We start from the raw sequence: 12,770 nt of genomic DNA on the forward strand, positions 1-12,770 counted from the left end.
TTACCCAAGGTAAGTAATTAATAGCAATCAATCAGCTCTGCAAGTGTCTAAAGCTACCAAAATACTCTTTGAATTTGTTCTGTTTCTGCAATTCTAACATTCACTCTGCTGTGTCCTTTGCAACCATGCTTGTGTGTGCAGTGCTTCTGTAAATAACCTCGATATTCAGTGGTCATGTACAGCTATGGGATCTGTTCATGTAAAGTGACAGTCTCTGGTAAATGTACTGATCTCAGGTGCTCCACTGATTGAAATCAGTTGAGGCTTGATCAGTTGATGGGGATAACATCACATGGGCAGATTTGTGACACTAAACATTAAAATACTAGTGTTTGGAGACTGTGATTAGCAACCAGTCATTTAAAACATTTAAAGTTTGATAGATTTGCATCTCTCTTACAGGTCACTTACTTTGAGACTTCTGAGTGTCTATGAATTTCTTTATCAAGGCATCAGTAGTTTGCGTGTAAAGACTAAGAGCGTATCTCAGCGACTGTAGGTCTGGGCTCTTTTCCAGGAAGTTCTTTTTCAGGCCACTTCCTCCAGCATGGAAGTATTGCTAAAAAGTGTTTAAAAAAAAAAAAAGTAAAATTCCAACTTGCTTTTAAAAATAACATTGGTAGAGCCACTTAGATTTGTGATTGTTGCAGATACCTACTATCATCTCTGCTATTGTCCTTTCTAAAGGTGAATATTTAAGAAAGAATTATATTAAATTTTAATTTTGATCCTCATGATCTCAACTATTTATATCTTAGAAGTGAATCTCTCTCTCTCTCTCTATATATATACACAGATACATACGTGCAAGGTTCTTTTAGGTTGTAGAGAATGGAATTGATTTAATTTCTTTGTCAAAAAAAATCTCTAAAAGCAAGGCATGGTTTACAGCACAAGTAAGGAAGATATTATTTTTGAAGGAAGGGTGGAGTTTGTTACAATTTTGAAAGAGAAGATTCTAGAGTTTGACATTGCTTATCATCGCACTGTAACTGTCTGTGCCTGAAATTATGTCTCTGCTTTGGGAAATAATTAGAAATTCCATGGAAGTTTCCATGGTGGTTATCGTGTTTGATCCTTTTTGACCACGTTCCTGTGTTGAGGGTTGCTGCTTATTGCAAGGAGAAAGGTACCTGTAGGAGCAAAATGAAGTGAAGAAGACTTTCAAGACATCAGGCTAAATCTGCTCAAATTTTCTGTGCTGAGCAGGACTAGGCTGGACCTAACTTTAATCTGTTTGGGTCTTCAAATTTTTTGCTGCTGCCTTTAAGTGGTAAACTTTGCATGTAAACAACCCTATCCTTTTGTGTGCAATCAAATATAAAAAAATGATTTAACAGGTTTGGATAATGATACCTAATACACTCATCTTTGCAGATGTTAACCTGAAAGTAGTTAGACTGGAACATGAGTAACAGATCGAGTGATTTCAAGGTTCATAGGTGCCAAAACAAGTTGAGATCTTGAAAGTCACACTGACAAACAAAACATGCAAACACAAGTACATAACATCAAGGATGTTATCATGTAGTGAGTGCTGCAGTCTCAGTCAAAACTTGACAAATTTAAGTCACATTGAATGGTATTTTTACTTCGTAAATTTCCTACACATTCACAGTTCTTGAAGGAAAAAAACCAACAAAAATGGAAACTAGAATTATATTATTAATGACAATTATCCCTGAGGTCAGATAATAAGGTAGGAGAGATAACTAACTCAATTTGAGATAATTGAGACTAGAAAGCCAGTTTCCTTTTTTGGTAATCTATTTGCTAAGTTCTTTTTACAAAATGGTAACATACTTTAGATAAAAGGTTACTCCTTTATTTTACTCTCTCCCAAACATTAATAGATACCATTCTATATTGGATCTACTGTTTATGTAATTACGTACTTGGTCATTCCAACGTGGAACAGAAAAACATGTAAAGCCGTACCTTTATAGTAGCTAGTGCTACTTCCATTATTGCACACTGCCTCAGGGTCAGGCTTTTGGCATCATCTCGAATCACATGGTCCTGCAAAACAAGTTATGAATGTAGCTTATTATGAAAGACAGGCAGCACTGTGGCCTAACCCTGGAAAAAGCAGGACTTCCAAATGCCCCCCCAAACTCCTACATTTAACAGGGATTAATTCAACTTCAGAATTATTTTAGAAGAAATAATAACCTAAAGCAATTGTGTTGATTCTTGAAAATATAGACTGTGTCTATGTTTTGTGTCTTCTAAGAAGAACCAATTCTTAATACTCAGTACCTATGTCACTTTCTTTAATTACTAGAATATATTTGTGTTCTGTGAGACAGGTGAATAGATAAATCTTAAAAATTATATTGGATGTTACTGAAACAATTCATTGTATTAAAGAACCTGAAAAATTAACTAATGTTGGTTAATGGCCTACATTAATATTAATATTAAAGAGGGGTTCTTATTAGAATGCAAGTTAAATAGTCATAAAGTAACTATGTTCCTGGGAACTTTGTCTAATAAAAGCATCCTGTGACTACTTGAGCTACATTTTCACTTCACTAACAAATTCAGTCATTACTTAGAGAAGCACAATTTCTGCATTTCATGTCAATTCTGAAATGAAATTGGCAAAACTGATTAGTAAACAACTGACATTAGCATCAAACATCTAAGGTCTCCATGAAATAACAATATGGACTTCGGTGATGCAGTGCTGAGGAGTTTATTGCAGAGGTATAAGTAAGTCATTTTTCAATACCTATTAGCAGTAATATGCAGAACAAATGTACAAGTACTTCTATCATAATTTTTTTTTTCTTCAGAACTGCTCCCAGAAGGGAACGGGGAACACAAATATCTCATAATTCTATGATATTTAATGCATGTAAGGCCTAGTTGTGTAGTAGGCAAATGGTATCTTCTTGACCCAGCTAGTGATCACTTAATCACGTAAGCATATCATCATTTATTCTTAATTTCTTCAAATAAGACTGTAAAATCATGACTCATCTATGTACAGCTACTGCCACTTTCCAGTTTATTACAATAAATAAGAGTAAGAACTTTGCCCTCACAGTTACTAATATTTCATCTGGTTTTCTGTTAGAGCAAGCCATTCACAGCTTCATTTGGCTACATTACCTTGAGTTTTGAGAGTTGTCCAAGATCTTTGGCTGCACTGAATATCATCTGGGGCCCCTGCAATCGCATTGAAAATTCAGGAACCAGAATCAATACAGTGTAGTTGCTTTATATATCCACATATCTTATTTTCTGCTAGGACATTAGCCAAAATCACTGTTTTATGAAGCTAAATGAAAACTTAAATTACACACGAGATGCATATTTATAATTCTGTTGGTAAGGAGAAGTAGTTGGATGCCTTCAACATGGTACTTGATACAAATACTGTCTAATCTGATAGAGGTTTCTTGTGCTCCTGTTTGCTATGTAATTTTGTGGTTAATATTTTTAAGCTAAGGCTGGGATTATTTTATGCAATGTGTCAACGTCTGTAAGGGCTATGCTAATATAAATAATAACAATGGGAAGTGAACAGCCTGAAGAACCTGCAAAAGCTTAACTCATTGTCCAGAGTGAAATCCTTAGTTGTGTAATACGTAGGATAATGATCTAGCATTATGCCAAAGCTATTTTTTTTAAAGGTACTGTACTGTTACGCATTTAAACCTGTATTTTTACAAAGCCAAATCCTGGCATGATACCAAAGGACAATGACTAACTCTTTGCGTGAAATAAGCAGTGTCCTACTATAATTTTATGATCACCATTTTATCACAAGTACTCCAAGAAATATAATTACTAGTGTGGTTACTTGGCAGCTCAGCAAGACATAGCTCTGGATGTCTGGATTTCAGGAGAACAAAATCAATACAGATTACATAGTGTAATATAAAGCAATTTTTTGTGAGTGTTTTCTATTCCAAAAGGTTTCTGTTTCCAGATCTTGTTTTGCTGTGCGTATGTAATATAGCACTACAACGGTAGAGCTACATTTCAAATTTTCATGGGGAATGGTAAGATAAATGAGATAATTAAAAAAAAAAAACAAAAACAAAAACACTAGTTTCTGAATGCTTTTCACCTTCAGAGAAAATGTAATATTCAAGGCTGCAAAAGGAAAATCTATTTTACAGTATCCTACTTTTCATTGATTTTGTTTAATTGTGTATTCAATTGTAACTAGAAGTAGCAGAATAAATGGCACAACTCTCACTATGCCTGCTGCGTAGAGGCTGCCATTACTAAAACCCAACATACACGTGGTACTGCAAGCATACACGTGGTACTGCAAGCACTCTGTTAGCTTAATCCAGTAATCTTTGTGCCTATTTATCATGTTCTTTAATCGTTATAGATTTAAGCTAGTATAGCCTCTACTATACAAATATTGAGTAAAACTTTGGAAAAAAATTGCAGACAATTTCTAGTCGCGGGCTCATATTTCTTAAAAGTCATTTGAACTGGGGCAGTGTATTTGAGGGAATCCCAGCTATCCCAAACTCAAATGATCTTAAAGATTCTTAAATGATAGGCATAGTCTCTGCCTTTGTCAGTCTCTGCTTCTTCGCTACCCCTCCTCATATGTTCCGTGTTCCAGATGCCCACCCACAGCTTAATAAAGTATCAGCTTGCTAAACAAGCTGTTCTGAAATGGGATTTAACTAGCATCACAGGTTACTGTTTGATGTGATTCTGAACATCAGTAAAGACAACAGAGGTCCTCGCAGATTGGGGAAGATAAGCAGAAGTGTGTATTCATTTGGCAGGAAGAGGTCATTTTTGCTGTAGTTAGCAGACAAATAATTAATTTTTAAATATAGTCAACGTTCAAGCTGTTCAGGGAAAATATTTCCAAAAATGTTGTTTTATAATCCTAACTAATGGATACATCCTGTTACCCAAGTGGGCTTACTCAGCCTTAGATTGGTAATTCTGTATTCTTGGCAACCAATTAAAAAAAGCAGCAAAAAAATTCCTCAACTCCGAACCATGCTGTTCTGTGATTCATTGTGTAACAACTGGTGCTGCATAAAGCAAGTGAACGATATCCAAAGTCCTGTTTGACATAGCCACTGGAAGACAGCCTGTTTCTGATTATGCTTGTGTAATAAATATTAACAAATTCAGCAAATGGAGGCGTGGTAGTGGAAGTTGCTCTACTCTAGAATTACTAAAACCTCATATTTCATTTCTACCTTCGCACAATCTTCCCATGTTCTGTAAGATATCCCCTCTTCCCTTCAGCAATTCGATTTCATAACAAATTTATTAGAACCCTTTATACACTATATACACTTACAGTTTGGTCTGTCAGCGGTGGAAGTACAATTTGCTTTTCTACTCTGTTCAAGACTATCTTCCATAGCTCTTTTAAAACCCGTTTCAGAACTGTCTTCTCACAGATTTTTGCAGAGAGGCTTAGACTAGAACAAAAGAAAACACAAACAGGTCTCCAAAACCAGCATTGAGACTTCAGAGGTGCTGTGGCACCGTATCTTCAGATTAATGGCCACTGTGGTTAAGCTTTTCTGTACCAATAATAGTTTCTCAAGAGCTTAGTTACTTCACAGTTTTATTAGTAAATATTTTTGGTTAATAGAAGATTTTCAGATTAGAAATCCATGTAAATCCTCACTATCCCTTTCATTGCTTAATGTATTTTTACCAGTGTGTATTAATTGAAGATGCACATGTGAGATGACGTGAGATTTGATGGGTGAAATGATTTAACACCTCTAAGTCTCTAGCTTTAAGTTTTGATTGATATATAATAATGTTACGCCCTAAAGTACAAAAGAAAAAAGGTCTTTCCTGTTGTCCCATGTACATAGTCCAATATAGGACTATATACATACATACTGGCATACCTGTGCAATCATACTGTCCATTACTAAAATGGTCAAACTAAATTTTTAGAGGCTTTGTATCCTTGAATGGATTTATCTCTTTAAGAATACAGTCTAAAACTATCATGTATGTGCCAGCAGGAGTATTTTCATGAATAAAGTGCAGCCGGTTATAAGTATAGGGAAACGCCGAAAACTGTACAGTGCAAATAGGGGAATTTTTATAGAAGTATTTCTGATCTATTTACAATAAGAAAGATTACTGTAAAGTCATGATATATATCAAATAATCAAACCAATAACACACAAATATGCCAAACCCATATTTCCAACATCTGTTAACACCATCTCATAGTAAGTACATAATTAAAATAATTAAGAAATAACTAACTAAATCACATTAATAAATGTTTATAACCTTATTGTATACATAACCCTCTAGTAGCACATAATCCTTGAGTAAATTAACTTGCAGAACTAGGTAGACTTCTGAAAGTAAAAGGCTGACATATAAATATATCAGCTACAATTTTTTTGCCAGATCAGGAGAGTGTGTGCTGTACTCAACAGTATTACAAAAATAGTCAACTCTTACCATAAACACCTTAAATAAGTAAGTACTTGCCCATTGCCAACAGGCAATGAAATTCATATAACTTGCAAAGCCCTCAAAAAATGAAGCCTAAAAGAAATAAATCCCCAAAGGCAAATCTTCTCTTTCAATTCCCTCCCCCACCCTTTGTGCTCATGGTCCCCTTTAGACTTTGACTATGCATATATACAGTTGGGAGCTGTGATTTCCAGTCATGATTCCAAGATAGCAACCCTATCTCTCCCATTTTTAGAAACAGTGTATAAGGAATAACCCAGAGAAAGGAAAGTCAATTCTAAATGTATTCTTAAATCAGTTTTTGATTCAGCTCTTACTAGTAACCCAGAGAAGTATTTTGGAATTCCAATCACTGTCTTCGGCATAGAGCCTTACAAATCATTTTCTTTTTTTTAACTTTACAGTGCAGAGAACAAAGAAACACTCCTTGCCACTCCTTGACACTATATGTTCTGTTACCAGGGCAGAGAACCTGCAGAGCTGATTAGATCAAAAAATGTTCATCTAGGGATGAGAGAGAGTGCAGAGCCTGAGAAGAAACAGACCCCCAGAGGCTGCCCAGAATGCTGAACCAATTCTTTTGCCTCAGTCTCTCCAGACAGGGACTTAGCAGGACAGCCTCCCACAAACAAGGGCTTTTTAATCTCACATAATGGGTCCTCCAAGCCACCGGCTTCCTTGAGCCCATTCTCTGCTCAGCACCTTCCTCAAATCAGCACAGCTCCAACTTTAACAGCAGTTCTATCTAGCCAGTTCCTCTGGGTTATGCTTCTTTTTCTACTTTACTTTAAGCAAGATACTCCCCTCCTCAGCACATTTTTTTCCACCTTCACTTTGAAAATGTCTGCCTTGGTGAAATATACATAAAGAACCAAAGTGTTAAAAGGGTAACCCATGTATGTGTTAACCTTCAACCATACATGTGCAACTCAGGATCTGAAGCTCAGGGTCAACGTCATGCTGCTTGGTCTCAAGGCCACTGCTGTTTCACAAATGCCAGTAACGACATAGAAGGACAGAATTTTAGAGGTTGGAAGGGACCTCTGGAGATCCACCAGTGGAAGGCCCCTACTAAAGCAGGTTCCCTAGAGCAGGTTACACAGGAAAGTGTCCAGGTGGGTTTTGAATGTCTGCATAGAAGGTGACTCCACAACCTCTCTGGGCAGCCTGTTCCAGTGCTCTGTAAACCTCACAGTAAAGAAGCGTTTCCTCATGTTCATATGGAACTTCCTATGCTCCAGCTTGTGTCTGTTATGACGACCAAGGACAGCAAGGTGCTTACAGACTGCACTAGCACATACCTTGCTGAACAGCTGATGCTGTCACTACTGGATGATGAGGAGAGGAGACATGCTTACTCTCCGGGCCAAACTGAGTTTGTGGCACTGTTTGAAAATATAGCTCTTTACTGATTGAAAAAAAGTATAAAAATTAAGCTGTTCTGTAAATTAGGGTGAATCTTTAAATGGTGGCCAAGCTTTTAACATCGTGGAAGTGCTTATGAATAAGCAGAGGACACTGTGTGCCAGCCTAGTCCACACGTCAAGAAATTTCTATAAGGCAATATAGTATGTACATGACAATTTTCCTTATACAACTGCTCATGGAGCACAGATCACACACTAGCTCTGTCATAGTGCCTCAAAACATGACCAGAAAAAGAAAGACAGATATACTGCTTATGGGAAAGTTTCTTAGTGTAAATAAACATGTTAAGTAAAGTATCCTGTCCGTATGGGAATACTACAAATAGTAAAAATACTGCAAACATTTTCTAGGTATTATCTATGCTTCAGGGTAAGGCCAAGTATACATCCTTAACTCTAGTGTCGCATTTCTAACATGCCACACACATCAGTGCGTCACACTTACGTTTTGTCCAGGAAATCCATGAGAGGCCGAAGTACAATCTCTGCATCAATGGCTGCACTGTTCTTATTGGCCGCTGCAGTCCCATTTCCTCTCATTTGATTGAGTTCAGAGCTCATTTGTCTTACACAATCTTCTATAATAGATTGGAAACTGTAAGATAAAGGGAAAAAAAGAGAATGAAAGAATTCTGAGAGAGAAGACAAGATTGTAACCCATTCTAGGGAACCTGCACTAGCTGGGAGGTTGGAGTAGATGATCTCCAATGATTCCTTCCAACTCCTACCATTCTGTGATTTATCTTTCTGCATTGGGTTCTTCAACAAGAATCTTTTTTCTGCAATGAAAAGGAATATTTTCCCAAGTCTAATATACTTCAGGTGCTACAGACTGAAAACATCACCTCCTATGCATTATGTAATTAATGCAACTACTGTTCTGATGTATTTTGCTTGTTTCAGTTTTGTCATTATGCTTTTCACGTCATCGTGGTGATGTTAAGTAGTTATTTTCTGGAAGCAGTAGATGTATTAGAATCTGCAGTTTAGGATACGGTGGACTACAGGCTGGCAACAACAACTCCAGATTTTTTGTGTGAAAGCACAGCAGGAACAGGAGGCCAGAAATTATTTTTTGTTTTGTGGCTAATATGAAACGAGCTTTGATATTTTTCTTGAGGACAAATAAATAAACAACTTCTGTTGATTTTGCCCTGCTAGGCTCACATAGACATTTTCCTGGGTTTCACTCAGTCAGTACTATCAGAAGCTTTACTTTGCAGCGAGTTGGCACTGCTAAAATATTTGAACTGTTTAAAATCATCTTTCGCCAAAAAAACCCAACATTTAGAAGTTGTTACTTCTAATTACAGACACCTCTTGAAGGAATCCTTTCTACTTCAAGGTATACGTGAACAAGTTGTTGCTCCTCAAGTTGGGTCTCTTCAGCTTGTGTGCAAATCATTCATTTTCCTAACGAATATGGTAGACAAATCTGGGTTGCATTCTGGTATCACTGATGTGATACAGGCTTCAGTCAGTACATTTAAACAGTGCAAAACAACAGTTAGTTACTTAGAATCAGCAGTTCAGAGGCAGAACAAGGCCTCTGCGCACACAGTAATTTGTTTTAGAATTAGTTTGTGAAACAGAGGCTATAAATATTACCAGGCCTTTAAATGAAAAGATAAATGGCAAAGATTAACTGTAAAGCTGCTACTGAAGCTGCTCATGTAAATACTTGGGACCAGTCCCTCCAATAAAAGCAGACTTTGCTTAACAAGTACCACTACAACACTAATCTCTCTTTCTTAGATTCCTTTCTAATTTGAAGCAAAAATAACTTGCAGTTTCTCATAGCAGAGGCACACTACTGACGCAGGACTGTACTCATTCAAGACTTCACCGCACAGATTAATGAAGGATTTTGAGAGTAAGGCTCTGCAGGCTGTCCTTGCAGAGCCACAGGTCTGTCCAATTACAATGACCATTTGGAGCAGGCTCAACACAGGCAGATACCTCTGGTTTCCACAGAACATGTAGAAAAAATTTTCAGTCACAGTGGGTAACATAAACATGGTCAGAAAGAAGAGTTTAACACAGCATCATGCAAGAGCAAACCAGCAATTTTTGTTTTCTAAAAAGCAGAACAAAAGTTGGGAGGCTCACCTCTGTAACACATTTGTGCCCACAGACCATTTTCAGTTTTCTTTGCAGAGAGGTTACTGCTGAACATGTCAGTGTCTAAACACACACGCACTCCCACACAAATACACACTACTTCATCAGGGCAGGAGCAAACTGTATCTCAGGACGTACAAACAGCCACCAAGACGGGCAATGAGGCAGGCTTATGAACAGGAATATATCTCTAAGACTTGAAGTAAAATAAGTGATTACCTTGTGGCATATGTTACACTGAGTTCATCCAAAACATTGCTAAGTTTTGCTTGAAGTTCTTTTAGAACAGTACTAGCTTCTTGATCCAACTGCAAAGAGATAAGTAATGTTATATTTTTCTTACAAAATATGCCTCTGGTTTTCTGTTAAATTAGCACACTTGGAATTATATGCAATGATACACTGCACTATGGAAAACCAAATATGGAAACACCTGTTGCAACACAGGATTATTTAATAAACCTAAAAATCCAGTTGCCAATTAAAGGAAAACATTTGATTGTAGTAGTGAATGAATTATATTGTTGGAAATCAAAACAGTGCCACTCAGCAATGACTTTCTGTGAGATGGTGCAAATTGTGGCAGAATGGAATCACCACTGTCAGGCCAGTGGTATTTACAAAGCACATCTAAAGAAGGATGTATGAGGAATTAGTGCTTGTGTTAATTTTAGTGGTTTTTTTTTTTTGTGTGTGTATGTGTATGTATATTTTACCACTGCCATTATTAATTAATTAATTCTGTGATTTCCTTGGAAGATGTTTCCATTTTCCCATTAATGCAGCATGAAAGTTGAACAGCTTGCACTGGAAAAGATGGCTTGAAGACTATCCATGCTGTTTCTATTGATATAGTACGAAGGAAGGGGATCTGCTGTATTTCAGTGTTTCTATTTCTAAAAGCCATTAAGACATACATAATTCAAGCTCAGCGCAACACATTCTGATGTACAGGGAGAGCAGCTCCTGTATCTTTGATACAGGTTTTCTAAACATAGGAAAAGAGAAAATGCAGGGAAGAAATGTAATTTTACATTTACAGGGGTAAGGATCCATGCATGTATATTTAATCAAAAAGGTACTCCGTTGATATTGATCAGCAGCTTGTTCTTTTGCTATGCATTCTTTTCCAGATTAAAATAAATGACTCTTTTTTTTCTCCTTGAGCTTTTAGTGTTTAGGAAAACAGTTACAGTCCATTGCAGGATATGACTGATGATCATCAGGATCAACAGCAGAATATAAATTAATAGCTGACGTTCCTTGTCTTTGAGCTACCTATATTACAGTATTAGAGGGAGGGTAATTTTCAGTTACAATCCTCAAATTCTAGGTTCAGTTCTGCAATAATGTCAGATAGAGATTTTCAGACAATTCAAAGGAAATTTTCCTTTTGGAATACATAAACATGCCTGTATTTGCATTTTCATATCTTTCAGCTGCATGAGTGTTTAGTGCTTGTTCTTCATCTGACGCTTCAGAGAGTGCTTCAGAGCACTGTGGTTTAATAGGTCAGCATTTTTAATCGTACTTCAGCCACAGGGGAAGCTGTGCCACAGCACTTTGGATGGCTTACATAAGACTACATGGGAATTCTAAGGCAAAATAAAGAAAGCATACACAAACCCTGAAACACCCCCAAAGATCTACTGTGTTCTAGTCTCAGGCTATTCCTTCTCTCCTTAAAGATTTCTTGTGGTTTAAAAGCTTAGAAAATCTGACCTTTTCATTACATTTTAACAAAAATCTGAAATAGATGAACAGTGTAATTAGCATGCATCCTTTAGAAAATACCCAGTGATGTGTAGCACTTTTCTAATCTGAGAAGCTGCTATTTTAATGCTGTGAATACTTAGTGATTTTGTTTTTATTTATTTTGCATTATGAGATCTTCTGTTACTTCTCTGCTTCACGCCTTAGTAATTTCCCTGGTAAATAAACTCTGACAGTTCAGACACTTAAAGTGATTGTGTTCCATCATATGAAAAGCAGAGATTGAAAAACTAATTTTACGTAAATGTCTAAATTAGCAGAGTTAGAGCTGACTAACAAAGGCACCAGTTTTTCCTGGAAATGCAATTCACTAGGGAATTGTGCCACCCTCTTTGGTAGGATGCGTATGGAATACAAACGGAAGAATTCCACTAGAATGTTAACACTTTTAACAAAAAACAGAACACAAAAGCATTCACACTGAACATGGTACATTTCAGAGAACACACAGAATACTGTGCAGGCAGAAGTCTCAAAATTTACGTTATAAATAAACGTTATGCACGAGCTAGAGAATCATCTTGTTACTGGGACTACAAATGGAGGTACTTCCTATCAGAGGTTGTTGTGAAACCCCAAAAGTACATTAGCTAAATTCACCTGGAATTGGACTTAATTTATTCAACAGCAGAAAGATCAGTTACTAATATCAGATTGTGAACAAAACACATTATAGAAAGGTGCATGCAAGTGCTTGAAGTGAGCTTTGTGCTCAGAAATTGCACGAACAAGTTTGTGAGCACAGCTGGAGGCAGTTGGCAGGACATCCAGCCTTGGGTATACACATGCTCATGCTTATTAGTGCAGCATCATAGGGAGGAGCGGAATATAAAGAGGTATGCAGGCTGACTGCCTAGGTGATGAATACCTGGTGGTGTTGTGATGACTAAATATTTTAGCGATATTTCTGAGTGCCATTATTAATTTTGTTTAACTACAGGACAGTACGATAACTTGAATGCTTCACCAAAAGTAAAATGTGCACTTTTCATT

General features: G+C 36.8%; 1 protein-coding gene and 1 long non-coding RNA gene across 4 annotated transcripts in view; one reads left to right on the forward strand and one right to left on the reverse strand.

Annotated features, from left to right (window-relative positions):
• LOC110403661 overlaps positions 1-12,770 on the forward strand; it is a 126,624-nt gene that overhangs the window by 106,065 nt on the left and 7,789 nt on the right. The gene's annotated exons all lie outside the window — the stretch shown is intronic.
• Positions 1-12,770, reverse strand: part of UNC13C (unc-13 homolog C) — a 128,189-nt gene that overhangs the window by 17,329 nt on the left and 98,090 nt on the right. For both annotated transcript variants that reach the window (XM_021407207.1, XM_021407206.1), the window contains 6 exons: positions 10,224-10,312; positions 8,329-8,478; positions 5,300-5,423; positions 3,118-3,174; positions 1,939-2,019; positions 412-559 (listed from right to left, as the gene is read on the reverse strand). In XM_021407207.1, the coding sequence (XP_021262882.1) occupies positions 412-559; positions 1,939-2,019; positions 3,118-3,174; positions 5,300-5,423; positions 8,329-8,478; positions 10,224-10,312 (649 nt within the window). The remainder of the gene's footprint in view (positions 1-411; positions 560-1,938; positions 2,020-3,117; positions 3,175-5,299; positions 5,424-8,328; positions 8,479-10,223; positions 10,313-12,770) is intronic.

The sequence above is a fragment of the Numida meleagris genome, chromosome 9 (assembly GCF_002078875.1).
Source record: "Numida meleagris isolate 19003 breed g44 Domestic line chromosome 9, NumMel1.0, whole genome shotgun sequence".
NCBI classification, from domain to species: domain Eukaryota; kingdom Metazoa; phylum Chordata; class Aves; order Galliformes; family Numididae; genus Numida; species Numida meleagris.